The 27,168-nt window shown below is 49.4% G+C and overlaps 1 protein-coding gene across 4 annotated transcripts in view; it reads right to left on the bottom strand.

Moving 5' to 3' along the window:
- The window catches only part of LOC148380927 (A-type potassium channel modulatory protein DPP6-like), a 42,253-nt gene that overhangs the window by 8,890 nt on the left and 6,195 nt on the right, over positions 1-27,168 (bottom strand). For 2 of the 4 annotated variants that reach the window (XM_088363835.1, XM_088363833.1), the window contains exons 2-6: positions 4,207-4,321; positions 3,786-3,884; positions 488-582; positions 170-244; positions 21-73 (exon numbers count right to left, since the gene is read on the bottom strand). In XM_088363835.1, the coding sequence (XP_088219961.1) occupies positions 21-73; positions 170-244; positions 488-582; positions 3,786-3,884; positions 4,207-4,321 (437 nt within the window). Of the gene's footprint in view, positions 1-20; positions 74-169; positions 245-487; positions 583-3,785; positions 3,885-4,206; positions 4,322-10,055; positions 10,292-14,321; positions 14,482-27,168 lie in introns of those variants that run through there. The other 2 variants (XM_088363834.1, XM_088363836.1) reach the window with 2 other exon arrangements.

Raw genomic sequence — 27,168 nt, 5'->3', positions numbered from 1 at the left:
ATGAAATTGGGGTGACTTACGGCGTCTCCAGGCTGCAGATGATGTAGAAGGCCGTGTAGGAGTACTGGTACACCTGCAAGGAGGCACACAAATAAATCCTTGATGGTGTCGAGGGTGTAAAAGAAAAATCTGACATCCAGAAGCAGATTTTTCGGCAAGCCGAGCTCACCGGCGCCACGTTATAGGCCAGCAGCACATGCTTCATGTCAGGGGACACCTCGTACTTGCTGGCTTTGTACATCTCCTGCAGCAGAAAAATGTCACATCATTTCAATTCACGGGCTGCTCACATTCATCTCTGCGCCTCCTTGGAGACCTTTACAGCCAAAAAAAAAGGATTAACTACACGCAGCACATTTTTGACTCATAATATTCGATTTAATGAAGCTTTAAAATAAAGTGGGGGGTGGTGGGTATTAGTGAAGCTGCGGTAAAATTAGATCGGAGTTCCTCGCTGACTGTGCCTTCCTGTAATTGGACGACTTACAAACTTCTTGTGGTGCACCAGTACGGTCTTGTCGTCGTTGTCCACGTTCAGGAGGACCACGTTGCCGTCACGGTCGCGGTACAGCAGCTCATTATCTGCAGAGGGCAAGACAAGAAGCAGTCCACGTTAATTTACGGAAATACACGTATCATCAGCACGGGTGGGGGGGGTGTTGTGGGGGGGGGTCGTCTGTCCTTTCCTTCCCTCGTTTGTAAAATGAAAGGCAAGCGTGTAAAGCCCTTCAAGGTGGGAAGACGGCGGACGTTGACGCTGCTTGTCCTCCTCGCTTAACAAGCCTTTCACGTCCACCTTTAGCCCATCAGCTCTCCTACGCTAAGCCGGACACACACGCGAGCTCACACAAACACACACACATTCAGCGGTGGCTGAGCTAATTAGCACCCGGAGATTGTTATGCGGCGTGTTTGCTAGCTGCTAGCTAATTGACCATTAGAGGTGACTAAATTACCATTACAGCGGCTTTGATTGGCGACGTGCTCGGGGGAGCAAGGGAGGATATTTTTAGATTGTTAAAGTGCTACGTTGGCCGCCCCCTCCCTCTCCTTTCCCTCCATTGTCTTGTCTCTTTGTCACACGGATCCAGCAGAATACTAAAAAGCCAACCAGTAAGAAGAGTGGTTTCATTTTGGGATTCTCCAAAAATCGCATTGACATTTCAATAAATATAAGTACAATGGCAGATGGAGAAGGAAGACAAGTAAGCGCTGATTCAAAAGTAAAAGTTGTCCACGGCTTTTGAAAAGCTGACCGACTGACGCGCAATTTCGATGTCATTGATATAAATGAAAAGTTTTTGAAGAGCGGCGGCACCGCGCATACGGAAGACGAGCTGTCAAGTGCGGAACCTGACGTGCAACTTTGCTGTCCCTCGTAGACAAGAAGAACTTTCAAACAGCCGCAGGTAGACAAAAGTAACTTTTGAGTCCACTGCGGCAATCACAAAAAAAACAAAATGATGACAGAGAATTTATGTGTGAATTCAAAAAGGTGACATGGGCATCATTACTTGTGTAGGGGTTCGAATTTAAAAATGGAAAAACAAACTTTGAAAGCTGAGGTCACACATTCTGATGACGCGACGAGAGTTCTTCATGAAGGCAATTATGACTACCGTAATGTTCAGACTATAAGTCGCACCAGACTATAAGCCGCACCAGCTAAAATTCGTGATTCAGGGTTCAAAATTTGAGAAAAAAGTAGTGGCTTATAGTCTGAAATTTACTGTATATTTTTTCCTTGCAGTTTTGCGTTATTGGCGGTCGGGCTGTAAACGGGCACGACACGTGCTACAAGGACAAAACACACGTCGCCGTTACGGGACACTGTCAAAGTCAACATTTCTTTGCAGGATCCCCAGCTGGGTGAGAGCAGAACAAACGGCTCCCGCTCGCTAAATTAAAATGGCCAGCAGCTGCTCCAGTCCCAGCGAGGTGGCCCGCGGGGTTTTGAGGGGGGGGGGGGGCTTTCACCTTGGCTGAATAATCTGCGTCTCCCAACTGTAATCACCAGGCTGATTTTGAAAGACGTCTCGCCATGCTGATGACGGCGAGCATGCCAATATGTCTATGATATATCTTTAATCGCACACCCATATCAAAACGATCCCTTCTCAACAGGATGTGCCCTTTGAATTCTGATCCGCACAACCTGCTGTGTGATCTTTAGGAATAAACGACACGACGTCCACGAAGAAACGACTTTTTTCGTTATCCTCCGATCTTTAATAACAGACGATAACCCGGTTGTCACCACGGAAACCTGCAGCAGCTGTAAAAGTCCTTGTGGCCTTATCTCAAATGTGATTTCGCCGCCGTCAAACCTCACGCTCTATTATTCAAATCGACCTTCATGTTCATATTTGATTCTCTTCGAGCAGAGGCGGCCTCCTTTCTAGCTGTGTGAATGTACGTTGTGTAGCATGCTAATATGTAGCATGTTAGCAACATGCTCTGACTCATCATCTTCATTTGAGAATGTCTATCGAATCGACACTGTAGTTTTTTTGCTCCATGCTAACACGTCATCAAAAAAGGATAGCGAGACAATTGCGAAAACATTAACAACCAGAGTGGGGCTCAAAACCTGAGCAGCTTGGCTAAACACACTGTTTTTTTAACAAAATATTTACTTGGCTGTATAATTTCACACTTGAGAGCAGATTTGCATACGAGCAATTAAAAGGCCCAATTTCCATAAGATCCCGTTTAGAGTCAATTCTCATTAGCCAGACTTTGTTACAACGTCTCGTATCGGAACTTATTTTGCTAATTGGCCGGCGCCTTGTTCTAGAGGAAGCGGTACGAGCAAAGTCGATATTATTCTTTGCCGATAACGAGCATCAAAAGAACTCATCGGCAAGGAGCTGATGAAGCGCAAATTCATTATTTCATCATCTTGAGCTAGAAGCGCTAAAGTTTTACGCGGCGTAATGAAAGCGCCGCATGATCACCTTTTAATGTCTTAATTGTGTTAAGGAAACATAAAAGCGGCGTTCGGCGTCCAAAAAGGTCAAATGTGAAACGCGTGTGCGAGAAGATGCCGTTGGACCTTCAAATGAACCCAAGAATTTGCTCTTGACATGCGATTTAGCGCTGCTTGACTCTCGGCAACAACGTGTTGAAACTCCAGCGGAGATAATCAAATCTCGTACGCTGGCAGCCGCCTGCCGCGTAGCTTCTGTTCAGCTCCACGCCGAACAGATGTTGGCCCCCAGATGTGTTCATGGCACTTGTTCTCCGCTAAGCTCATTGGACCGTGATGGACTCGTGTTTGGGGCGGTGCCAAAGCGGGCCACCGGGGAGGAGTAGCGGGCCTCCGCAACATACGGCGAGCAGAGGTCACGACCGCCCGGCAATCACGCTGCTCATCGGCGCTAATGGGAAAATGTACGGCAGCCAATCGGGGAGGCGGGTAAGATCGGGGACAGAAAAAGAAAATCTACCTCGTTATCCCGTCACGTCTGGGCGGTGAAGCCTGCCGGCGGTGTGAGCACAGAGGAAAATCAAGTCTATAATTTGCCTTCCTGCAACCCTGCGAGAGTTTGCGGCACGCTGCGTTTTATTTATTGCGTCAATAGCGGCGGCCCTCGCGCGCCTCCTGCGGCGCCCTTGAGAAATACGAGCACTGCGCTCGAAGGTAATTGGACGTGCGCAATAAATGGCTCGGCCCGTGGACGCAAACGGGCTTCCTCGATGGCTGGCGACTTTATTGGACCACAACAGCGTTTGACAAAGATGCCTCCAGATTCGGTCAGATGAGACTTAAAAGGCCGACTTACTGCTGATCCATCGAGCGTTGGGGTCGTGGACCTTGAAATCTTTTCTGAAAAGGTCCTCCACGCTCACTTTGCCCTTGAGAGCCAGACGGTCATCTTCGCCTGTGAAGAGAAAGAAGCCAACACGTTGTGGGAGGTGCAAATGAGCATGAATACCTGAATACCGTGACTGCCTGAATATCAACGAGGACCCGAGACCGAGATCCGATTGAGTCGAGAGCGGCACCTCGTCTGTTCTCCAGACGCGGCTTCCACGCAGGAAAGCGACGGACCTCAACCTTAACTTCCGACTTTTCCGAGCCACCTTGGTCGCGCTGATGTTTGGACAAAGGACGGCGCTTGTTCTTCGCTACGATTTATTAGTAAGCTAATGGCTACGTCTGTGCGCGATAACGCCCCCCCCCCCACACCAGGTGCGGCATACCTGGCGTCAACAGGATGACGGAGGTGACGATCAGCGAGCAGATGACCAGAATGACAAGGAGGGCGATCGCTATTCCCTTCCAGTTCCTCTGCGGCGGGTTGCTGCCCACCAACTCCTGCAACGTGGGAGGGGAGGGGGGGGGAGGCAGATGCACCGTGAGAGTCAATCAGGGCGCAATTTGCACGGAGATGAAGACAGGATGACAGAAAATTGAAAGGAGCAGTGTGTTGGAAATGAGAGAGGAGTGACGACACGACGATCGCTCAACAGCTAACGAGATGAATCAGAGGGAGCGCAGTAAAAGGGGCGGATGGGGGGGCCGGGGGGAACAGTTCCCGCCTCGTGCATTTCAAGGAGAAAAACAACGGTGGCGCTGGGAGAAAGAGGGTGAGGAGGAGGAGAGGAATTTTCCTAATGATCCGCACACGGGCCGTCGATGGATTTGACAGGCAAACACAACCTGTGACACATCTGCGCTTGAACGCATCGCAGTAGATGAGGATCGGAGGGGGGGGGGGGGTCTGCCAAGCAAGATGTGGGGGGGTGCCTAGTTAAAAACAACCTTGACAACCTTGCAAAAGTAGGAGAGCAGAAAATAACCTGCTTCCCTGACAGCCCGGGAGGATTTGCTTGCAGGCGTAATATTTTGGACGGAATGCGGCAACCAAGATCTTCTCCCTGCACTGAAGCCCCCATCATCGCTTTCAGTTGGTCTGTTGCATTCATGTCATTATTTCCAAATTGTCCCCCACTTTTAGTAACCAAGCTTGCGCCGCAGTTCCAACATCATTTTGTAATTGGTCCAAATATTATGAGTCAAAGTTCTTTTTCTCGCGGGCCACATCCAAGTCACAGTTTCCATTAAAATTGTCAATCCAAATAAATGTATGAACGTCTCGTTATATTTATAATATCGGCTACACAACAAAGTGACGAATAACTAGTTTACAAAACAGAGTAATAAAAACTGTATAAATATTTAAAAAATAAATTGCTAGCAATGTTTCAATTTTTTATTAATCAAAACAGTTATTTTAGTATTGACATGAATTTCATGCGCAATTTGTCTTTGCAGGCCACATTAAAATTACGAGGCGGGCCGTATCGAGCCCCCTGGCCTTGAGTTTGACACATGGGGTTTAAAAGGACCCAGATCGTGAGATGATGATGGATGATGATGGATGATGATGATGACAGAGTTGCTAATTGGTTGATAAAACGGAAAGAAGAGAGCAAATCAGGAGCAGATGAGAAGTGACCCCCGCGCTCCGTTCGTAGCTTCCACCTCGTAATTGAAAAAGAGCCCGAGGCCTCGTTAGTCGGCGCGAGCGGACCGGTTGTGATGATCCAAATGAATTACAAGCCAAATGGAAGACAAAATGAACCAGAGTCCAACAATTGCAGGTGCAGACAATAAGCTCAGCCGTGCCTGCCATGCAAAATGCCATTTTCTTCTAATTATGTGTTGATCTTCTGCTTTCAGAACAAAGCTTCTTTCATTTGGACTGGACATCCCAGTGAGAGGGTGTGTCACTTTGCCAACACTTTATAATTTCGTGTGTGTGTGCATGATTGCTCGGCGCTGGGAGAAGATAAGTGGGCAAAATGGCGACAGGATTGTAGAGAAGAGGAGCGACAGCACATCGGCGTGGTTGTGGGATGCGAGATGCGATGATGAGTCACGTTATAAAGGCTTCTTTGTGCTCGTCTAATAATAGCAAGCAGCTGATTGGGCGCTAGCTTGCATGCCTATTGTGGAACCGCAAAAAATTCCTTCCTGTCTTTGTCCCAACTAAATAATAAAAATAGAAAATAATGGAGCGCAAGATCCATTGATCCTCAAAGTAGAGTGAATCACATCTTTTCTTAATGCACGTGCAGTGATACACACTTTTTTTTGCGCACATTCATCTTGTCGACAAAAGCGGAACAACGCCGAAGCCTTTCCGCCCGTTTCATCACATTCGCCGACAGCGAGCGTGAGCGAGGCGGCGTGTCGGCAAATGCGATTCGCACAAACGCAGCTTGGCCTTCATCGTTACACCCAACGGGCGTCATGATGGATTGCCGTGGAGGACGCAACTACCTTTCAACTGACTGAAATACAAAAAAAAGAAAGCGGTCGAGCTTGCTGATAACGTTTAATTCCCCCCTCGGGAATGATATCTAAAAAAAGCGTCAATGAACATGTGCTGCTTCCACACAACTCGTGTTCTGTAAATTGTCAAGCAACTTTTATCAACTATGATGGAGCATTCAATGGAAGGTAAACAAGGAGACACTTTATAAATTTATCCTTGCGGTTTTGGCGCCTTGGCCATCGGGAAATGCTATCATGCAGCGTTGGTCTTCACCCATCGCTTAAAAAAAAGCAAGACGGAGAAATTGTTTTTGTTATTGTGCCGCACCGAGAGCATGAAGGATTGAAAAGTAACTTTTCTTTTGTTCTTATCATCTCGCGCCTCCATTCCGTGACGTGCCGCCGTCCGTCTCGCCACCATAGCAAAAATAAATTGCCGTCACGGAAAGAATGCAAAAGCTCACATAGACTTGCATGAAATGAGATGCGGCCGCATACTCGCATTTGTGTGCGCTGGGGTCTCATAAAACGCGGCCCCTGCTGATGTTTGCTCAGGCTAATATATTCCGGCCCGCTGCTTTTTCTCGTCTCTTCTTTTCTTTTTTTATTATCGCCTCCTCAAACAAAATATGAACATCCATGTGAAAAGAAGAGACCCTGGACCACTTATGGCCGCCGTTCAGTTTGATTGAAGTGCTCTCTAGATGCCAAAACTCAGATGCTTGTGAGAACTTGTTTCCGCTCTGTTGATGTGAAAGAGCGACCCAAAAAAAAAGAAAACGTGTGACAAAAAACAAAGCTCTAAACGACCAAAATCTAAATTGAATTACGACGCTGGACACTTGGCGGCCATTTTGCAGTGTTTTGACTCATCCGTCAAGAGCGACGACATGATGTTCCGCCAACGACAATTCCAAGCGATGTGCGTTTATCGTACTCTCAAAAAGGTTTCGACTGAAATGTCACGATGAAGCGTAAATGCGCTAACCTTTACGGATGAACTGATTTTGACCTTTTGAGTGACTCCAATTATTTGAAATGCAGACTGAAAGTTTGGAATGATTTTTACTTCTCCTGCCGCTTCAACATGGCCACCACGAAGCCTCGACTTAGTTGTCAGATGAAAAGTTCAAAGACGCTTGGCGAGGGACGGCATGAAACGGAAACGTGAAAGTGGCGGCGGATCGCTACGTGGTAGCTTAACAAGCTTTTTGTCGAGTCAATAGTGTCTGGCCACGAGCGGCGGGTCAGGCCGTCCGTGTTGCTTTGACGACGCAAAAATCTTTCACCAAGGTGAAAGCACAGCCTTGGTGAGGTCAGGCAATCGCTCTTTTTTTTTTCAGACGTGGTGAAGCAGTATTGGGCTCAGGTCCCGAGACCTGACCTCAAAGCACTCTCCGCTCTTAATAGCTCGTCGAAGCGGTCGTCCCACTGAGCATCTTATCCAAATTAGCGCCGCCTAAATTTACATTCTCAGAGTAATGAAGTCAATTCGCCATCAGGATTCCGAGACGCAAAAGTTCCACATCGAGGGACTGTTTTATCGATTTCGACGACAATGGAGAAATAAAGTGAAACGTGAGCAGGTAGAACATTTTCGATGGTGGCAAACATTTGCTTGACGTCAACTTGAAGCACCGGTCTAAGCGTGACCGAAGGGAGCCATCACGTGAGCGCCGGGCCAGCGGCGTCATGCATTTTTCATGACAGCCAAGAAAGGAGGAGTGAAATCAAATCTGCAATTTAAGAGAACACAAAGGTGATCTGCTCGCTGACGTCTGGCAGCCGGCGAGCGAAACACGGGCCCCGGGCCCGGTCCCGAGCCCGGGGCCGGTGTAATTGTCAGCCATATTGATTTGTGGGCCCGTCGTCACGGGCGAGGTGACCTTTTGTTGGAGAATAATTGCTCTATTAGCGACTTTATTCAGGCACCTGCTGGCTGGCGTGCGCCATTATCGTGCAATCCGAGTTCTCGGGCCGGTAAAACAGTGAGCCGCTTGTGATATGTGTGGCGGGCCCCGACAGCCGCGCTGATTGCAACCTTCACTCGACGAGCGGCAAACAAAATCACTTTTGCTACATTGAGCCAATTCAACAAGCAGCTGCCGGTGCCCAAACACAAATAAGTCCAAAAAAGGGCCCAGTTGTTTTGCTAAGCCGCTCACTGCGGCTTTCAAACCAAGGTTAGCCATTTTTCATAAACACTTTTTCTGCTAACTGTCACCAAGCACAATAGAAATAAAAATGGCTACCAATAAAAAAAAAAGCACACAGGACTGAACATCTTTTCATGCAATGACTCATCTGACCATAACATATGTGCCAGCCACATCATTCAAGTTCTCTTTTGTCCTGTCAGTTATTTGCGCTAATCAGCACTGGAAAGCCAAGAAGTGCCAGGAAGTCAGCTTTGCGTTTGCGTAGCACGGCCATGAAAATCCCCCGCCGACCGCATCGACTTTAACGAGATCGATAGCGCACTCGGCTCGCCATTCCTCCCCCTGACTGCTGTTTGCCTTACCCATTGATCGCTCCCGTTCACTCGTGTCCAACTAAGCGTCTGGCTCATCCCGACTCAGCTTTCCCTTGCATGGCAGATTAGCTCATCTTCACATTTTATTTGTGGGAGCCGATCGGCTCTGAAAACTGAATCGTTCTAATCGCTGAATATTCATCACGGCATCTGAGAAACATTTAAGCGCTGCTGACAATGGAAAGTAATCGTGGACCGGCCGACCGGCGCCGCCTGAGCGTGGGCACGCGACGAGCTTGCCGTCAAGGACCAAGTGCAAACGGGAAGCCGATTATCAGTCTGTCAAGCAAAGCGCTTCATCTCGGCCACGCATCTTATCGGCCTCATTAGCCCAAGCAAATCATCTCAAGAGTGTCAAGCGCAATCGCGACGGGTGACCCGGCAACCAGCCCACCTCCTGGAAATGAAAATGAAAGGCTGTAATCAGAGCTGACAAGGTTGTCACCTGAGTCCGGCCTCATGTAATTGACTAGATCCGGAAGATTCCAAAAGAATGCAGGCGTTTACACAATTACGGGTGAAGGGCAGGAAAATTTTCTCATTTCCATAGTAAGGCAAAATAGTGAATTTTGCAAATATTCCAGTTGAGGTTCATTCAACTCGGGCTCAGAATGAAGCGGTCAGATTTGAATTTGTGTTAAACGTGACACACCTGAAATCAGTGCCTCGGATTGAGCTCGGCTGTTCTAGGGGGCTTTTCCTGACATTTGCAAGCCGCGATCAGCCGAGAGACTCCAGCGACTCTTTCTTTCTCAACCGGTCCGGTCCGGTCGGACACATGCTGACTGCACACGCGTCTCTCAAATGCAAGCAGTGCCGCTGCTGTTTGCTCCCGTCTTGACTTGATACATGTCCGGGAATTTTTTTTTTTTTTGCTGCCTTCCTGTCCTGTCCACATCTGCACGTTTCTTCAATTAAGTGTGCACAAAATGACTCATACGCCGCTGCCGCACATTCAATTCCATTCAGCCGTGGTAAAGAAGATAATTTTCCTGATCACCCGCGCAAGCAAAGCTTTTTTGAGCCTCTCGTCTCGTGTGTGGCTTCAGCCATCGATTGGAAGAACATGTGAGAGATGTGGAGTTGATGAGCGTGCGAATGCAATTCCCTGGCAACACACGCAAACCACAACGCGGGGTGCAAGTGAACGCGACTCTGCAGCGAGGAGACGCCGCGCACTTTGTGCCTCAAACGGGCTGCGATGGATGTCGCATGCCGGCTGATTTGCGCCGCTACCTGCTCCTGCTGCTGAGCCGATTTGAGCGCGTTGCTGTCCTTGGCTGTTGTCATTGTCGGGAAGCGGCGCGGGCAGCCAAACAAAAATGAAGATATGCGCCCGTGTGGCGGCAACCGGTGGGTGCCGGCTCAGACAGAGGAGGATGAAGAAGGAGCTCGTCCAATGAGGAAGGTGAGGAAAGGACGCGCAGCTCGGGACTAAGAGGAGGAGGAGGGGGGAGAGAGAGCGAGCGAGCGAGAGAGAGAGCGAGCGAGGGCTGCCGCGCCGACGACGCGCATGCAAATGAAGCCCCGGGACCTCCATGTTGAATTCATGAGGAATGCGAGCTCATTGACTATTAATTGGCCACCCCTGGAAGTTGCTCATTTGCATGGCTAATAGCTTAACGGGAGAATAAATGCACCTCTGGGCAAGTCAGCGGGCTGAGAGAAGCCTCACTTGCGCGGCAATTGCTCTTAAATAAAAATAAAAATAAACTTTTATGAAAGGGTTTCATATAAGTCGTCTGCAGCGCCAACAAAACTAGAAAGTGTCCTCTCCTGGATTACAAACGTTTAGCTTTTGTCTTTATTGCGATTAACACCCAGCGGGCCGGAGGTGAAAGTCCCATCATTGCTCGAAAGTGGCCTCGAATATTCAGCCAGCCTTATTAGCTCACGAACAGAGGCCAGCCTGATGGTCATTCTGATTTTGCCATCAGCATGGCCGCCAGAGAGCCAACTATTCTTCTATCCATCTTCCATTTTCTCTCCATCCCTCCCTCTTTCTTGTCTTTCTTCCCACCCCACTGTTTGCCTTGACTGCTTTCTCCTCCCTCCCTCCCTGTTTCTCTTGCTCTCTTGTTCTAACTACCTCCAAAGCCACGCCACACTCTCCGCGTCCTCCATCATGTTTGTCAAACGAGAGCGTCAAGGAGCGCAGCGGCCACCCGCGGCGTACGAAGACGAGGAGGCGGCGGCGGCGGCGGTGGGGGGTGAACCCTTCCAGAAAGCATTTAATCAAAACAAGTTGCAACTTTTGTTTTTGGGAAGCCCGCCAGCAGGCTGCAGGGCGTCTGGGGATTTGACGAATGATGGATGATGTCGGACTTTGGCGGCCTCGGCGACGTCTTCCTGTCTTGTGACAGACGATTATAAATTTCACGCAAAAGTGAGCCCTTCCTCGCATTTTGCAAAATATTGCAAAGTATCATTTCATGGCACAATGCTACGATATCAAGTACAGCTTATATAAGAGTGACAGTTGCGTAACCCTGACGTAAAAATGTCCAATTGACGCCCAATGAGTCATTTTACCTTCCCGATCTCACGTGCGTTCTTTGAACGTGTACCTAATAAAGTGGCCAGTGTGTGAACAATAAATGCGTGTAATAAATGGACGCGGTGTAGGTTCAAGAGATGCTTCCATCTGGACCGAGGGGGCCGATAATGGAGCTTAGATTTTGTGCGTCGAGTTGCCTCCCGGTGCAGATAAATGTTAACGAGCCTCTCAAAAGGGAAGCAGCCGTGGCGGCGGCAACACAACGATAACAGCAAAAAGGCTTCACACATCCGGCGAGCTTTTGTTTCGCTTTGTGTGGAGATCACAAAAGCCGCTTCGCTCCACTTTCTTTTGCAACCGAAGCCCGCCTCTTTCCCTTCCTTTTTGACCAGGACAAAAAAAAATCGACCAACCCCTCTCGGAAAAATATTGATGGAACACCGCCGTGACTCGGCAAGCGCGCTCCAAAGAAGATCGAGTGACAAATAATCCTCCCCGGGGAGATGACGAAGCCAGCAGCGAGTGGATTTGGATTGGAGCGCCTCTGGACAGACGGACGTAAGGACTGAGTACCAATCAAAAAAAGGCATCAACTTCTCATGGCGGCAGCCAAGAGCATGCTAGCAACACATCATGATCAAAATGCTTTTTCCCCTCGCCACTAATTCTTTTCCAGAAAGCCACTTTGCAACATGGGAATGCATGTGAATTAAGCCACAATCGATGGGAAAAGAAAAAAAAAAAACATTCATGAGGCCAAGGAGTGAAGCTCTCTCTCCAGAAAATGTTGTCTGGGACACGGGCCAAGGAAGAGAGCTTTTCCATTTTGGTGTGTTACCAGAAAAAAAAGTGCTGATGTTGGATCGGAATTTACATTTTTGTGAACATGGCAAGATGGGCTAATTCCCAAGCAATTTTCCCCTTAACGTCCGCGTGAATAATGCATGAATGGTAATGGCTGCATCCGCGCGCTCGCATGAGGAGTATTTATGGATGCCCATCCAAAAGGCACTGCTTTGCAAACGAGAAGATCAGGGCTCATTTGGAAATGCAATGGAGGCACTTTGACAGCCACACTCGCGGGCCTTCCTACTCGAGCGAGTCAACGAGCCCATCTTCTGCTTTCCACTGATACAAATAGATAATGGCCAGACGAGATGATGGCGAGAATATTAAATTGCTTCACTCAGTTCGTGAAGAAAAGCCAGACGTCGTTCTGAGGAGAGCGTCATGGGAAGGAGAAGCCGCCACTGCCGCATTCCCCCGTTGCACGAAAAGCGCTGGGCTCAGCCTTTTGCCGCTCTCGCCCCAAATGAGAAATGTTCCAAACAGCCTGCTCGTCTCGCCCCCACCCCGAGGGGCCAGGAGACAATAGCAACAAGAGCGTGACTGATGCACAAGTGCCGCCTCGCCGCAGCTCGCCGTGACCTTAAAAGCGGACAACAACGCCAGCCGGCGCTTCAGGTGCGGACAGCGACTTGCGCTCTGTGAAAAACGGCGTTCGGCGGGGGAACGGATTTGTCACGCTGGGCCAACAAGTCCCCTCATCACAGCGAGACATTTTTTTTTTATTCTTCCCCTGTGAGGAGGAAAATTTTGCATGGACACGGATCTTCACTAGCCGAGGCTCTTAGAAAAGCGGACGAGTGCCAGCTTAAATCCGCGTCCAATTAATGGCGGCGTCAAAACGTGTCACCCGGCTGCTGCTCGGACAAGACCAAGGACAGCGTCCGTCAAATAGCGCCCCTAGGGGTGAAATGGAGCAAGTCATAATGCATTCGAAGCGGGCGGGCCAATAGACAAATGCACCGTTAAGTCCGCGCCAAAACGGGCACGCTCATTAACGTCGCAGTTAAAACATAAATATTTGATGGCAACGTAAAAGGCTTCTCGTTGAAGGCGGCACGCACGCACAAAGCGGGAGAGCTTTGGCTTGGCGCCATGCCGCCGACAATTACAAACGTCTCGGAACCGCAATGTTGTTAAACCTTGCCAATGAAGGCATCTTGCGCGGTTGCTCGAGTGAGCGCAACCAATAGAGAGCAAAGCGCTGAACAAAACATTCAACTTGGGTTCATTTCTGCTCGTCTCTCTATTCAAACGGGAAGCCAACTCACCAGGCAAGGCAAACATGAGCCCAGCTACCGACTTGGACCCGATTTGGCTTGAGTACAAGTTAGCGGCGCACGGAGGCATCAGGTCAGACCCGATTAGGTTCCGAAAAGGGGCTGCCTGGCATCGCTATTCAGGACCAGCCGGCGCTTTTATTGTCCCGCAGGTGGTTGATATCGACTTGCCTTGCCTCCGCTCCTCGGACTTTGAGCCTGGCAGAACCTTTTAAAAGTTCAGGAAGGCTTGCGAGAAGCCTCTCAGGGGCAGATGGATCTGTCACATTACTTTTTTTCTTGTGCTAGTTCCGCCGCACTACATTTGTCTGACAAAAAAAAAAAACGGACACAGCTGCTCCCGAAACCCAAAGATGGTGCTCCCAAACGCATTTGTTTGACTCTGACTCTGCTGAACGACTCATTTAGATGCGTCCGAGGACCCCCATTAACGTAGCTTGTTCGTTAGAGTTGAACAAGACAGACGGCGGCTCGCTGACAAAGAGCACAATTGGCTTTGATGCCGCGTCACTCACTTTGCTTCACTTTCCTCTCTCAGCGGCCACGGAAGGCAAAACTTCAACTGGCATGTCTTCACGTCTTTGCTTCTCATCTTCTCACGCACGCTCGCCTTTGTGCTCATCTTCAAACGTGTTATCCAAGCGCAACGCCCTTTCAAGAGGCAGTCAGCGGGTCCGATTGTCGGCGGCGGCGAACTTCGAGCGCGATCGTTGCGGCACGTGACTTACTCACGTCGTTTGCAAACCTTTAAAAAAAATCAGGAGATTGCAAAAAAAAAGCCCATTTACAAGTGGAGTAAGTTCCATGATTGATTGTGTGGGTGTACCTAATGAAGCGGCCAATGGGCATGCTCCACATGTGGCCGCATTCGCAACTCACCCTCCAGTATCTCTTGGCTGTCTCCACCCTGGAGGGCTTCCTGCCGAGGCCCAGCGGCGTCGCCAAGGGATGCTCGAACATCATCGTGGCGACGGCGTACACCTTGTCGTCCTTTCCACAGCGCGGAGGTTCTGCCCCGGCATCCCACGGGCGCTTCCCTTCTTCAGCCGGCCCCGCCCCACCCCGCCCCGGGCTGGCCCATTAGCGCAGGCAGACAAAAACAACATCCGTCCATCCAGCCCTCCATCACCAAACTCCACCCCGCCCTTTCATAAAGGCTAATGGAGCTCGGCCGAGACGGCCTTTTCTACTCCGGGCTGTTCCAGGAGTGCCTCGTAATAAACTGCAACGTGACTTATTGACGACTGGCGAGTGCGGAGGGGAGGTGCGGCGCGGGCGGAGGTAATTCAACACCTGCAAACGAGCCGGCGCAGAGGGAACAATCAGCGCTAAAGTGTTTACGCCGCCATTAGAGCCAGATGATGAGCCTGACCCAAAAAGTCTGGCTCAAAGTGTCCTTTTGGAAATGCACCAGGCACCATGTTGGTATGTCAACTTTTTGGACCTGTCAAAGAAACCCGCCGTGTGGCAGAACGGTAACCGTGACGACGACCTTGGCCCAGCCCACGCAAAGTGATTAAAAGCATCTCGCTGATTTTCGACATGCCGTGAGCCGATTCAATCCAAGCGGGAGCTCGCGCGCAAACGACGTGGGTGTGCAGAGCGACTCTTAATAAGTCGTCGTTGCCTCGGTGCGTCGCCCACTCGTCTTCAAAATCCGAGTTTTGATCACGGCAACACAAGCTTGACTTTTTTTGAATGCCACGCTGACAAAAAAGGCAGTAATGAATTATCTCTATGCCCATCTCATTTCGATTTGGAAAATTCCATGAGGGACTCTTCCGACACAGAAGCTCCACCTTATTAAAATAAAACACACTGCAATCAGAGAAAGCAAAAAAATAGATAGGATCTTAATCACATGAAAATGACATTTGTTCATTCTTCATCCTGCTGGTGTCAGCGGCGGCTTACGCAAGTTGAAGATGGAGACATAAATACATCAACCAAGAGCGGGCCACGACAGGTTATTAACGATGCTCGGCGTGCTATCAAACGACTCGTTTCACTTGCGGAATTTATCTGAGGACCAAAAATTCCTAAAGTCGTTCAATTGCGAGTCTGCGGAAAAATCTCCAGCCTCAGAAGCCGTGTTTGCGCCGAAAGAAAATGACATGAATGATTGATAAGCCCCATCACTCAGCCATCATTCAAACGCCCAAGTGGCCGCACAAGACGCTCACGTGACGCCGCAGCAGGAAAACAAAAATGGACTTCAAATCACAGCAGTCTTACCATGACATCATCATTTGTGTCACTCTTTTTGTTTTGTTTTCAAAAGCTTATTTTCTCCACTTTTTGATCGCAAACGTTGGCGGAATACAAAAGCTCTCAACAGGGGCCTGGCAATATTAGCTGTGGAAGGAGAAAACAACTCGAACGATACACTCTCCGACTCCCACGGCAACCACTACTGGAGTGTGTTTGGGGGGGGGGGGGGGGGGCATCATTTGTAGCGCTGCAGTCGCTTCCCATCTGAGGGTCGTTCCTCACGCGGGCAGCCGGGGCAAGGCACATTCATCCACCGGGATGGAGCGCACAGCCGCCCAACAAATTAAAAAAAAAAAAAGATTTAAAAAATAAAAAAAATCCCGGATCGGCCCGGAAGCTTCATTTGGACCAGCAACCCACCTCTCCAAAAACAAGCTTTCCGACATTTTCCAAACGAGCCACAAAGTTGATTTTGGAACAACAGAGCATCTGCTCATAAATAATAAGTGAAGCATCAAAAGCGAAAATGCGTGCGCGCTCTTGTGTGGAGTGTGCTTCATTTTGCCGGGCCGCAAAAGCCTGGAAAGCGCAGCGGCCGGCAATAAATTTTGCGCTCGTTATCTTGCGCCATCTGTCGCTGCCAGCAGACGGAGCGGGAGGAAAAAGTTAAGTCGCCTTACCCTAAGCCGACTTTGAAGCCGCGTTCAGAAATTAGCCTATGTCAGCAAATTAGCCAGATGAAGGCGATGCCAAAATTATATTGACGCCTCATAAGTGGCAAAGTAACGCACGCCCCAAGTGATTACATCATCTTTGCAGAAGAGTCGAACAAATCCATGATCGATTCAAAGCACCCGAAAGAGAGCAAGCAAAACGACTCCAGTTCATCGAAGGGAGCACTAATGGACGAGGCGGAGGGAACATCAAGTCAAAGTCCTTAGCAACCTACTCTTAGAAGGTCACAACACACAAATGCTGGACATCCGTTGCTATGGTGACCTCCATTAGGCAAACTTGTGAGGCTTGTGATTGTGCTTTTCGACAAGGAGCCTTTTGACCGGGCCCGCCGGCGCTTTTACGCCAATAGTTTGCCAGTGTTAAATTTCATGCGCCGCTTTTAGCATCCCCACGAACGAGCGCACACACACAGACACACAGTCGTAAGGTTTTATGACGTGAAGCCCGCGAGTGAGCCCGGATGTAATCTGCTGAGTCAGGCAAATGATCGCACCATAATGTGTTGCGAGCGGCGATGTTAGCACAACCGCGTGAAGTGCACACCAACATTGTCAGCGGCTGTGCTAACAATTTGTTGCTCATTCCGGAGTTAGTACTTAAGGGATATATAAATATAGTAATCCACAAAAAAACGATATCATGATTAGATCGTTGAGATGAATGGAGATGCCACTCCCCCTCCTCACACACAAAAACCGTAATGTGTTTTTTAATAATTGCACTTTGTAATATGGTACCTTATAAAAAACATAGCAATGACATCATCGGAAACAATGAGCTACTTTTTTTCTTCAAATGAATGGATATTGATCTTTACTTTAAAAGCGTTTGGGCAAAGTTAAGTGCTTACTTCAAAATAAATAGTTACTAATTCTAAAATGGCTAACGATGCTAACCGTTGGAGCGTTTGGATGGCAGCTGCAGTTTGCTAGCGTCTTCTCGAAGAGCTCGAAGGTTGAATTGAGGAACGTCTCCTCTGCATTTTATTTTTGCATTTCCAACAAATCTTTCCTTCCAGTACTTGAGGAAAAGAAAGCAAAAAAAAAAAGAACCCACGTGACTTTCTAGAAAACAGGCATACTTTATTGTTGCCCATCCTGGAGGGAGAATTTTCCATTTGTGCCTTCTCATGGATGGCAATCAGAGAAATACAATTTCCCCTGCGTGTGTGCGTGTTGTGATATTAAGATGCGACCGTGTGTGTGTGCGTGCGTGTGTGTGTGTTTATCTGCTCCTCCCCGTCTTAATGCAACGTGCAGCCGCAAAGCCATTAGAGTGCAGACTTAAGTGTGACGAGTTGGTTGGCAAAAGTACGTGACGGGAGCTTCACACACACGCGCGCACACACACACACATCGCGCCCAGCCCGTGTATGCGTGTCACCGCCAGGTCTGCCTCTGATATCTCCAGAGTCTCATTACCAGTGTGCTGATTGGTCCACCCCGACACAACAAGATGACTGCAAAAGAAAAAAAAAGTAAGAAAGAAAATAGATGTTTACTCACTGCGGAGAGTGGAAACAAGAAAATCACACCACCGGGACGACACCTTTGATTGCAAAAGTAAAGATCTATTTGGACTTTTGTTTTTCTTTTAACTGTTTTTAGTTGAGCAGCCTAAACGCTACCCGAGGAGCCGTCTAATTAACGAGTGTGAAACGAGAGGTGCTGGGCTGACTTAAAAGAGGAAACTGCAGAGGCTCGGAGCAGAAACAAACAAAAAGGGGAGGGGGAGGTGACGATTTGAACTCAACTCCAAAATCAACTCGCTTAAGACCCAAAATATCAGAAGGAATCAGTCATGGTCATTAAAATCTTTTTTTTTTTTGTCCAAATGCAATCAAGCTATCATTCTGGTATGTGTGCGCCTTGACCACACGGGGGCACTATAACACAGACAGTACTGCACTGGCGAGTCAGCTCTTCTCAGCTTCTTAGTACGGCAGTAATGTCACTCTTTACAGAGGCGAGAGACTATATACCTTGTTATATTAATAACTTGTGTAATAAGTCATGCTACCACTCGAGGGCATATTTGGAGCAGAACTCAAGAAACAATCTTGCAACGAGATGACCAAAACACGTTGGCTGATCTCCAAAATGACATCAGTCAAAAAGATCTTGGCTGTGCTGCTTGAAAGCAGAGGCTCGAGTCAAAGGGGGTTTTGAAGTTCGCTCGACGGGGGGCGGCCCAGCGGGCAGGCGGGCGGGAGAGCCCTTGATCCCGGTGGGACGGAGCCCTCGTCGGCTCGGCGCCCTGGTCGGCTTGGCGGGATGAAAATGTCACCGGCGGCAAGGGGGAAGGCCTCATTACGACACAAAGCGGAGGCCTGACAAGGAGAAACTCTCGAAGCGCGAGGAAAGGCTTTTAAAATGATCCTCACGTGGACCGTCGCAGCTCGGATGAGAAGTCATCCATCCGTCTCCCTTCAAGATTGACAAGGAGGGAACATAACGGAGCGCTTGCATCGATTTCAGCTCAGCCGGGACTTAACGCGCTAACAAAGACCTCGAGCGGCACTAAATGAATCAAGCTCATGTTCGGCTCAAACGCACTGATGATCTGCACAACCAACACCAGCTCGGTGGGGACTCGGGATGGACGAAATGCACAGCAGAGACTTTTTTTAGTCGAAACTTTAGATAAACTAAGAATAGAAAAAAATACTAAGATATAAATTAATGTATCAGGTTTTCAAGTTGCTCATTTCGGTGTTGCATACAGCTCTCCAGCCAATTCAGTTTCAGCACCAGGGCTAGCACCCCACCAACGCTATTTTCAGAACCATGGATAGCACTGCGGTCAACTTCAGTTCCAGCACGGCAGTAAACTCAAATTTCAGCACTGCGGTTAGCACCATACCAAACTCTAGTTATAGCACTGCTGATAGCACTACAGTCAAGTTCCGTTTCAGCACCACTGACAGCACCTACGGCTTTCAAAACCACAGACTTCTATTTAAACACCGCAGGTAAGACCATCCAAACTCCATTTTCAGAACCACTGATAGCACAAGCGGCAACTGGTATTTCAGCACCACGGATAGCACCTCGACCAACTCCAGTTTCAGCGCTGCTAACAACCCTCCCCCCCCAAAAAATGGTGTTTCAGCACCGCGGTCACTGCAACAGCCGATATGTGCTTCAGCACAGCGGAGAGCGCTCTCGCTGTGAGTTTCAGCACCACGGACAGCGCCAAACCCGATATCATCTCTCTAACCAACTTCAGCTTCAGCACCGCGGACAGCTTAAACAGGCACCGGATGATCAGACTACAGAGGGATTTGACTTCATGCACAGCGTCGCCCACGTGCACGTTTGAAGAGTGGTGACGTCACAGCCGATTATGAGCCATTCGAGTGTAAAGAACCCGCAGCCTCTTTTTCCTGCGTCTGAGTGGGGTCGGAGTGAACGTGACGTGACGACTTTAATCGGCATTGCGAACTGTGCGAGTTCCGTGCAGAGAGCAACACCGCCACCGTGTGGATTAAATGGTGCAAGAAAGCCTCAAAGGCTGTTTTTTTTTTCTTTATCGATCCCATATTATTTCACTCCTGACTGACTAACATATGAGCATCTTTTTTGATGGAAGCTAAAATCATCCTAATTGATTATCAAAAGAATGGCGGATATAGAATAGGTGGTCACACATGTCGATTTTTTTATGAATATAAATAAACGGAATGTGACATTTGCTACAATAGGTGCAAAAATCAGTTTGTACTTCAAGCTCTGTCTGCTTATGTGCAAAGCATGCTGGGAAAGAAGAGGCTGGCGCAAAGGTGGTCTGTTATAAAACGGCACAAACGCAGACAGCTTCCTAAATGCATTATACCCACGCTGACTCAATTACTCGGCTGCTGCAACACAACAGACCGCTGCAAAAAATGGCTTACCATTCACCCCCCCCCCCCCCCCCCCTCGCTGTTTATATATAAAAGAAAAGTGCACAGCAGTGTATCCATGCGTCACTGACCAACCGGAAAAAAGAATAGTGAGGCAGCAGCATTGAAGTTGATCTAAATAAGAAAGACAATATCAAAGTATTTATCATTTGCTTTTGGGTTAGGTCCGATTGATTGATAGATTGATTGATTCATGACATGATTCCTAGAATGATTGGCGTTGATTTAAGACAGTAGTCCACTAGGTTGCAGCAGAATGGTGCAGTTCATGTTGCTGAGCACAAGCACGCGCTTAATTTGCATGACGCTCAAGGTGCAGGGGAGACCAAATATTAGGAATGGCCCTCACCGGGACCCAGCGCACGATTGTCAGCAAAGGAGCAACCGTGCCGCATCTTGATGGGCTGTCTGACATGATGTTTTGCAGCTGGCTGACTCGGATGCATTCTTCTGCCCCCCTTCAAAGACCAACAGGTCACAACATCATCTCCATCACTGATGACATTCTCTAGCTGTACCTAATGAAGTGTCCAGTTGGTGTATTTCAACATGCGCACCCCTCAACAATGCAGCATGTTTACCCCCCTCCCCCCCCTCACCTCATCCAAATATGTATTTCAGACTGGTTGTGAAGGCAAAAGCGTGGCCGTCAAAAACATTCACATTTGCGAGGGCATCCAACCCATCAGTGATTTATGACGGCTGTGTTCTCATTTCATGCTAGCACGCCTCACGCAGAGCCTCCCAGGAATGACACGCACAAAAACACACACACACACACCATATTGAGTGCACATGCCTTCAGCGGGCACACGGAGGCGGCAATCCAAGTGACAAGCTACATGTAAACAACGACAGAGACTCACATATGATATTTCTTTGAATATCCAAATAGCGGCCAACCTAAATGTGCTCTCTAATTTATGATTTGTGTCGTTAAATTCTTTTTAAAAATGTGTTAATTTGCACAAAGATTCAGCTTGAAATTCTTATTTTAAATGGATTTTTAAAACCCTCGTGTCTTCTCTCCATTTGATGGAAGTAAATTGATCGTCTAGCCGCGGTAGTGCTTTGCCACAGGCGTTGATATTGGTGCAATATTGAGCCGAGAAAAGCGCTTTGGGGCGCCATCAAAGTTGACACAAGTCGTACGCCAACGAGCGAGCGTGTGCAGCGAGAAATGTGAGCGAGCTTTGACCTTGTCAAAAAAAGAAGAAAGCCTAGACGGGAGAGCAAAGAGTAGAAAAAGACGCTCGGCTGTGTGAGAGGCAGAGAAGCCATGAATTTTGAGCACCGTGCCACATTTCTCTGATGGGGGCCATTTTTCACCGCGAGTACTATCATAAACCTGCACGCACCTTCAATCCCGCGCCGCTCGCTTGGGGGGGGGAGTGGGCGAGGAAGGGGGCGGTGTAATCAATGGGGCCGTATAAAGCGCACATTTGGAAGAGCGAGAAGAAGCCAATTTGCAATAGAGACGTCGAGCTAGCGCATTTCAAAGCGGGATTTAAAAGGCAAGCCGTACCTGCTGGCTGCTTTTCCCGCTCTGAACCGTTGGGGTCGGAATGACGGGACGGGGGCCCGACTAAAACCACTCTCGGACTACAAATCATCGAGACTTGGTCCTCATCTCTTTGCGGCAGCCAATAACAACTTTGAAGAACGTAGCTCCGCTCGTCGTTGCGGCACTGATTTCACTGTTGTTCCATATGGAGGATAAATACTACACGAGTGTGAGGCTCCTTCCGAAGTCTAAATATTGCTGTTCATTCATCCGTCCATTTTCCGAAGCACATCTTTTTGGCAAGTACTTTATGACTGCATCTTCTCAACGCTGTGATTCATTTGTACTTTAGTTGCCACTCGATTGTCTACGTGCGGATTTATTGCAGCGCTTCGATACTGCACAGCGCATATTAAATTTTACGGACGCAATGAACGTATTATTTACGGCTTCATTTCATGTCGTAAATGTATCAGTTGATGAAGAAAATGCCACTTTTGCGACCGGTACGACTGCTCAACACAAAAACCTTTCATGATGGACAACCGAGGAAGTTGGAGGAGCAAGAGGGGCTGGATCGGCTGACACACACACATCAACATTCACGAAGCGAAAAGGCCTAAAATAAGACTACGAAAGCCTCACACATCTCACTTCTCTCACCTCCGACCACGCGTCAACGCTCTCGCACGGACGAGAGAAGAAAAGACGGCTGGGGAATTAAAAAGACAAAAAAAATCCCCTGAGGCTTGATTTGTAGTTTTGACAGCTCAGCGAGATGTCGACAAATCCAACAGTTGATGGAGAGAGAGAAAGCAGCTATCGAGTTCAAAAGGACCCAAACGTGCTACAAAACAGTCTGCTCGGGGCTGTCCAGAAACGTCAAACGCAACTTCCACCGTTCCGCACAAGTCAGCCACCTTAATCGCCGCGCTTCCCAGAGGATAAAGAATATATGCGTGAGAGAGCAAAGTGCAGCACTCAGTCTCAAGTGAGGAAACACGAGCGGCACTTGGTTCCGCCTCAAAAGCGGCAAAATGGAGAAATTGCGTGCCACTCGGCTGCACAAGTGACACATAGCGTACCGCAACACAACATTGGAGAGCGAGCAAAAGCGCCAAGTCAGCAACGCGGGTCAACACAAAGGCCGCAGGAACAGCGGCGTTCGCTCTACCGGAACGCTGAGTCGTTCGCATTCGCCGGCGCCGGCGTAAATCATCGTGTATTGTCTTTCGAGGATCGTACATCAAGAGAGTTTTACTTGACAAGGCCTGACGGGGACTCTTTCAATCAATCGGCCTTAATTGCCTCGATGAAGACGAATGAGCTGCAGTCGCGTGTACGCGATCAGTATGCGTGGCGACGCACAGCCACACGTTGGTGCTGGCCACTTTGGAGGCGGCTGCCTGCACGAGGCAATTAGCTACCGATCATGTCGTCGTTGCTCACTCTTAAAAAAAAAAAAAAGAAAAAGTTCCCGGCGCAAGAGGAGCACCCCCAGGCGTCCCGGTCATAAAACCCGCCAATCCCGGAGCGGGTCAGCAGGCGCCCATCAATCACATCGTGTCACACTCGGTTACGTGGGGATCCGTTCGGACTTTGCTCCCTCTCTCCTGTACACGCCGCATTCTTCCACCTCTTTCTTTCAAGAAACCTCCAAAGTGGGTCCAAAGATTTGAAAATGAAATCATGCAGCCGCTGACAGTGACGCTCTGTATGTGTGAAGGATGTTGAAGTCCAAAAGCAGCCATTTGTTCATTGCAAGAAGAAAATAAAGCACTTTCAAACCGGGAAAAAATAACTACTGTACATCACTTCAGGCCCAAGACTGCCCAAAGTCAGTAGAAACGAACGCCGTGACGAGATTTACGCCCCCCCCGCAATTTGCCCTCGTAAATTGCGGCAACCATCTCCCGAGGATCGCAGGGAAGCTGCGGGCAGTGAGAATTTATGTTGCGTTTAAAAAAAAAAAAAAGTGCAGTCGCGCATTAAAGTCAACGCTAAACGGGCTCCATAAACACTCAAGTATGTGGACAAAAGTATTGGGACGGGTTTTGCATCCAGGAATTGAGATGCAGTTACTCAAAGCGGCCCATCGAGTCACGGCAAGTCTTTGGCTGAGACAATTTAGCCAAACACTGACAGAGCAGCCAAGAGGAGGCGTGGCCATCTCCGCCTTTCATTTGGCCAAATCCTCACTGCGGACGTAGCGGTGTCCCCTCGGGTTACCAATAAAGGAGGAGACAAAATGAAGAAGAAAAAAAAATAGCCCCGGAGGTCAGGGGAGGTAATTCCAACTTATTGGCCGGTTTGACGAGGCGCTGCCGACGCTCGCGCTCATCGAGCCTCTCGACGACCTCTGAGGGGGGGGGGAAAAAAAATTCATGGCGGCTTTGTGTGGCGGGCAACACAAATCTCTGCCATTGTTTCTCAGTTTAGCAGTACTTCGGATTTGACTCCTGTATATTTTTGTCCAAGGTCAGAGCGCTCGACGGCCCGCCGGTTCATCTGGACCGCAGGGCTGGGCCGTGAGCGGTGGGGGTTTGCGCAGGCCCGCCATGACGGGCAGCCAAATGCAACCCACCGCATCGGCATCAGACGTAACCTTGCTACTGCCGTTCCGCCCATCTGCTCCTCGTCGCCCCGTCCGACAGATAACTGGAGCTCGTCCAACTTTGAAGCGGCGGACGGGAGGAAACAAAACGTGAAACGGAGTCTTTCTGGACAGTCAAGCGGGTCCTTGTTAGCACGCATGGAGTGAGTGACGCCCCCCCACACATCACTGCCCAAAGATTAGAAGCAGGAGCGACGTGCAAGACGGACAAAGCATTGCCACATCCCCTCGGGCCGCTCCCCCCTCCCCCACCAGGAGGCGGCCTCATCGCTCGGCAAGATGAAAAAGGAGCGTTGGAGTCTGACGGCCCCGAAGGTGAACGTGGCGTGCGTTCACAAGCAGCTCCTCGCTTTTGCCAGACGCGTGCTCGTCTCGTCGTTCGCCGAGGTCAGCGGTGGCGTCAAATATTTCATTTGCATGGCGCCCGTCGCCTTATCGCTTTATTTGAGCAAGCGATCAGGCGGCGGATAAAGTCGCCGAGGTTCAAATGTCTCCTTGGCCTCGCGGGTGATTGACGCAGCGTCGCCGGCGTCTGCCGTGTTTGCCGACGGCTAATGCGACGCCATAAACAAGGCAAATATTGGGCCAGGGTTGAGCTGGCCGCGTCGATACATCTCATCGACTCTCGACCTCGGCGCCCCGTTTTGAAATGAAAGCCGAGACTCGCCGCGGCAAAGTAACAAACATCAAACATCAACAACTTTCTCCCGATCCAGCGCTCACGTCATTCCTGTTTGTCTTTCGGGGAAAAAAACTGCCAACGTCAGAGATACCTGCCTGGACGTTTTCATCTCCATCTGAAAAATTACAGCAATATCGACGCAACTCATCGAAAGCTTTGCATGAGTCACCGTCATTAGAGCGACATCATCATGGTCGTCATGCAATTTCGCTGTGGGACAACAGCAGCGCAGACGTTCCCGCAGCGGAGCAATGAGCCGCGGCAAACCTGATTAGGGCTCGCCGTAATGGATGAACAAGACGGCCAGACGAGGGGGCGACTCAGGCTGCAAACAACCAGGAAAATGAGCCACAAGTGTAGCCTGGGCTAATCTTCAACTCTATTCTTACGATACCCTGCGCTAAGCTTAAGCATACGTCCACGAGCTAATGCTAACCACCTCGGCCCGAGGAGCCCACTCTAATCCCAATTCTGACACTAAGACGCCACCCAAGGGCCGAATCCTGAAAGCCGAGCCACTCCATCTAAGCGCTACACTAAGCACCTAATGTTGCACAGGCGATTGGATTGGAGAGCTACGTAAAGATGCCATCGATGGAGTTGTGGATATTTTCTCCCGGGCCAAACGTTGATGGCGACATCAAAAGCAGCTGCTGATTGATTTACAGCAGACAGTTTCCAAGCCGGGCTGGGCAGATAGTCGGCGAGTGAACTTTAAACTCAGCACGGGAGCATCCGCGTCCAGCTGACAGCGCCTGATGTTTGATTAAGCAGCACATTGACCTTTGCGAGGCGTCGGCGGAGGACTAGTGGGGGGGCGGGATGCACCCTCACCTGACAGCCTCCGACTTAAAGCCTCTCATTATGTCCAAATTCCATCAATCCGGCCACATTTTCTTGCTCGTTTTGCCGCCGGGGAAAAAAAATGGAAATGTCACGCGCGTGCGGATGAGAGGCGCACTTTTGACAAAGATGCAACGGCTCGGAGGGGGGGGTTAAGCGAGATGAAAGGAAGCGAGATGATGGCTCGGAAAGACATTCCGAGGCGAGTGGCGGCCGGCCTCTCATCAGCGCTCGCCAATGACAAGGCAAAGGTGAGCGAGCGCCACTCAACCGTGCATCCGTCAAGAGGATCAAACAAGTGTCGCCACAGATCTGGCCCTCTCATTCCCATCCAAGCAGAGTAGGAGGCCACGCCCTTCCATGCTGGCTGATGAAGTGGATCGAAACGCTCCACCATGCTCAACTGAACTTGATTGTTTTAGCTTTCTTGTCTTTACTGCCATCAAGTGGCGCTGCTAGCCCGCTAGCCGCTAGCTTCATTTGCGCACGAAGGAGCGGCAACAGTCTAAATAAGGCCGGCCGCCTCCCCGGCGTGCGAGCAGATTGGGCCGACGACATGGCCGGCGAGCATCTGCCCCTCCGGCGGGGGTCTCCAAACGTGCCCTTCGCACATTGGTTCCGCTTCACCGAGGCGCTAGCGCAGAGCGCTACATATTCCGATGGCAGGCTCGCTCCAAAGTAATTAATCCAACAAACGAATCCCCCATTTTGTTTCATCTCTGTCCTCGTGTCGCGTAGGCCTTGGCGTGGCTTTTCCCGTCGCCAAATAAAGACAATCAAAGCAAGATGACCTTTGGCGGCAAAGAACTTTTGATGAACTCATCAGAGAGCCACTTATGAGTTTAGATCCAGAGAAAAATACGTGATTGTGCAGCGAGAAAAAGTCCACGAGGACTTCAAGAGCCCTCCAATTAATTCAAATGAATCTCCAACATCAATAGGATGATTAAAAATGAATCGGTAACGACGTGCGATTATGGCGGCGAGGAAGCTCCTGCGAGCTGATGTGCCTCCAGTATGGAGCAATTGCACGACAACAGGTTCTCGCTCGCTCATTCATCTTCAGCCCGGCGAGCTTTAATGATCTCATTAGACGGCCCAGCCGCTATAACAAAGGGGAGGGAAGGGGGGGGGCTGGCATCTTCTAATGGAGGCATCCAAACACAAGATGGACACGACGGCGAAGCTAATCGAATTCTCCAGCCCGCTCCCTGGAGACTATGTGACAGA

This window comes from Syngnathus floridae, chromosome 20 (assembly GCF_059516105.1).
Source record: "Syngnathus floridae isolate MCC-2025c chromosome 20, RoL_Sflo_1.0, whole genome shotgun sequence".
NCBI lineage: Eukaryota > Metazoa > Chordata > Actinopteri > Syngnathiformes > Syngnathidae > Syngnathus > Syngnathus floridae.
Note: the sequence above shows the minus strand (reverse complement) of the source record. Positions and strands in the feature narration are given on the sequence as shown.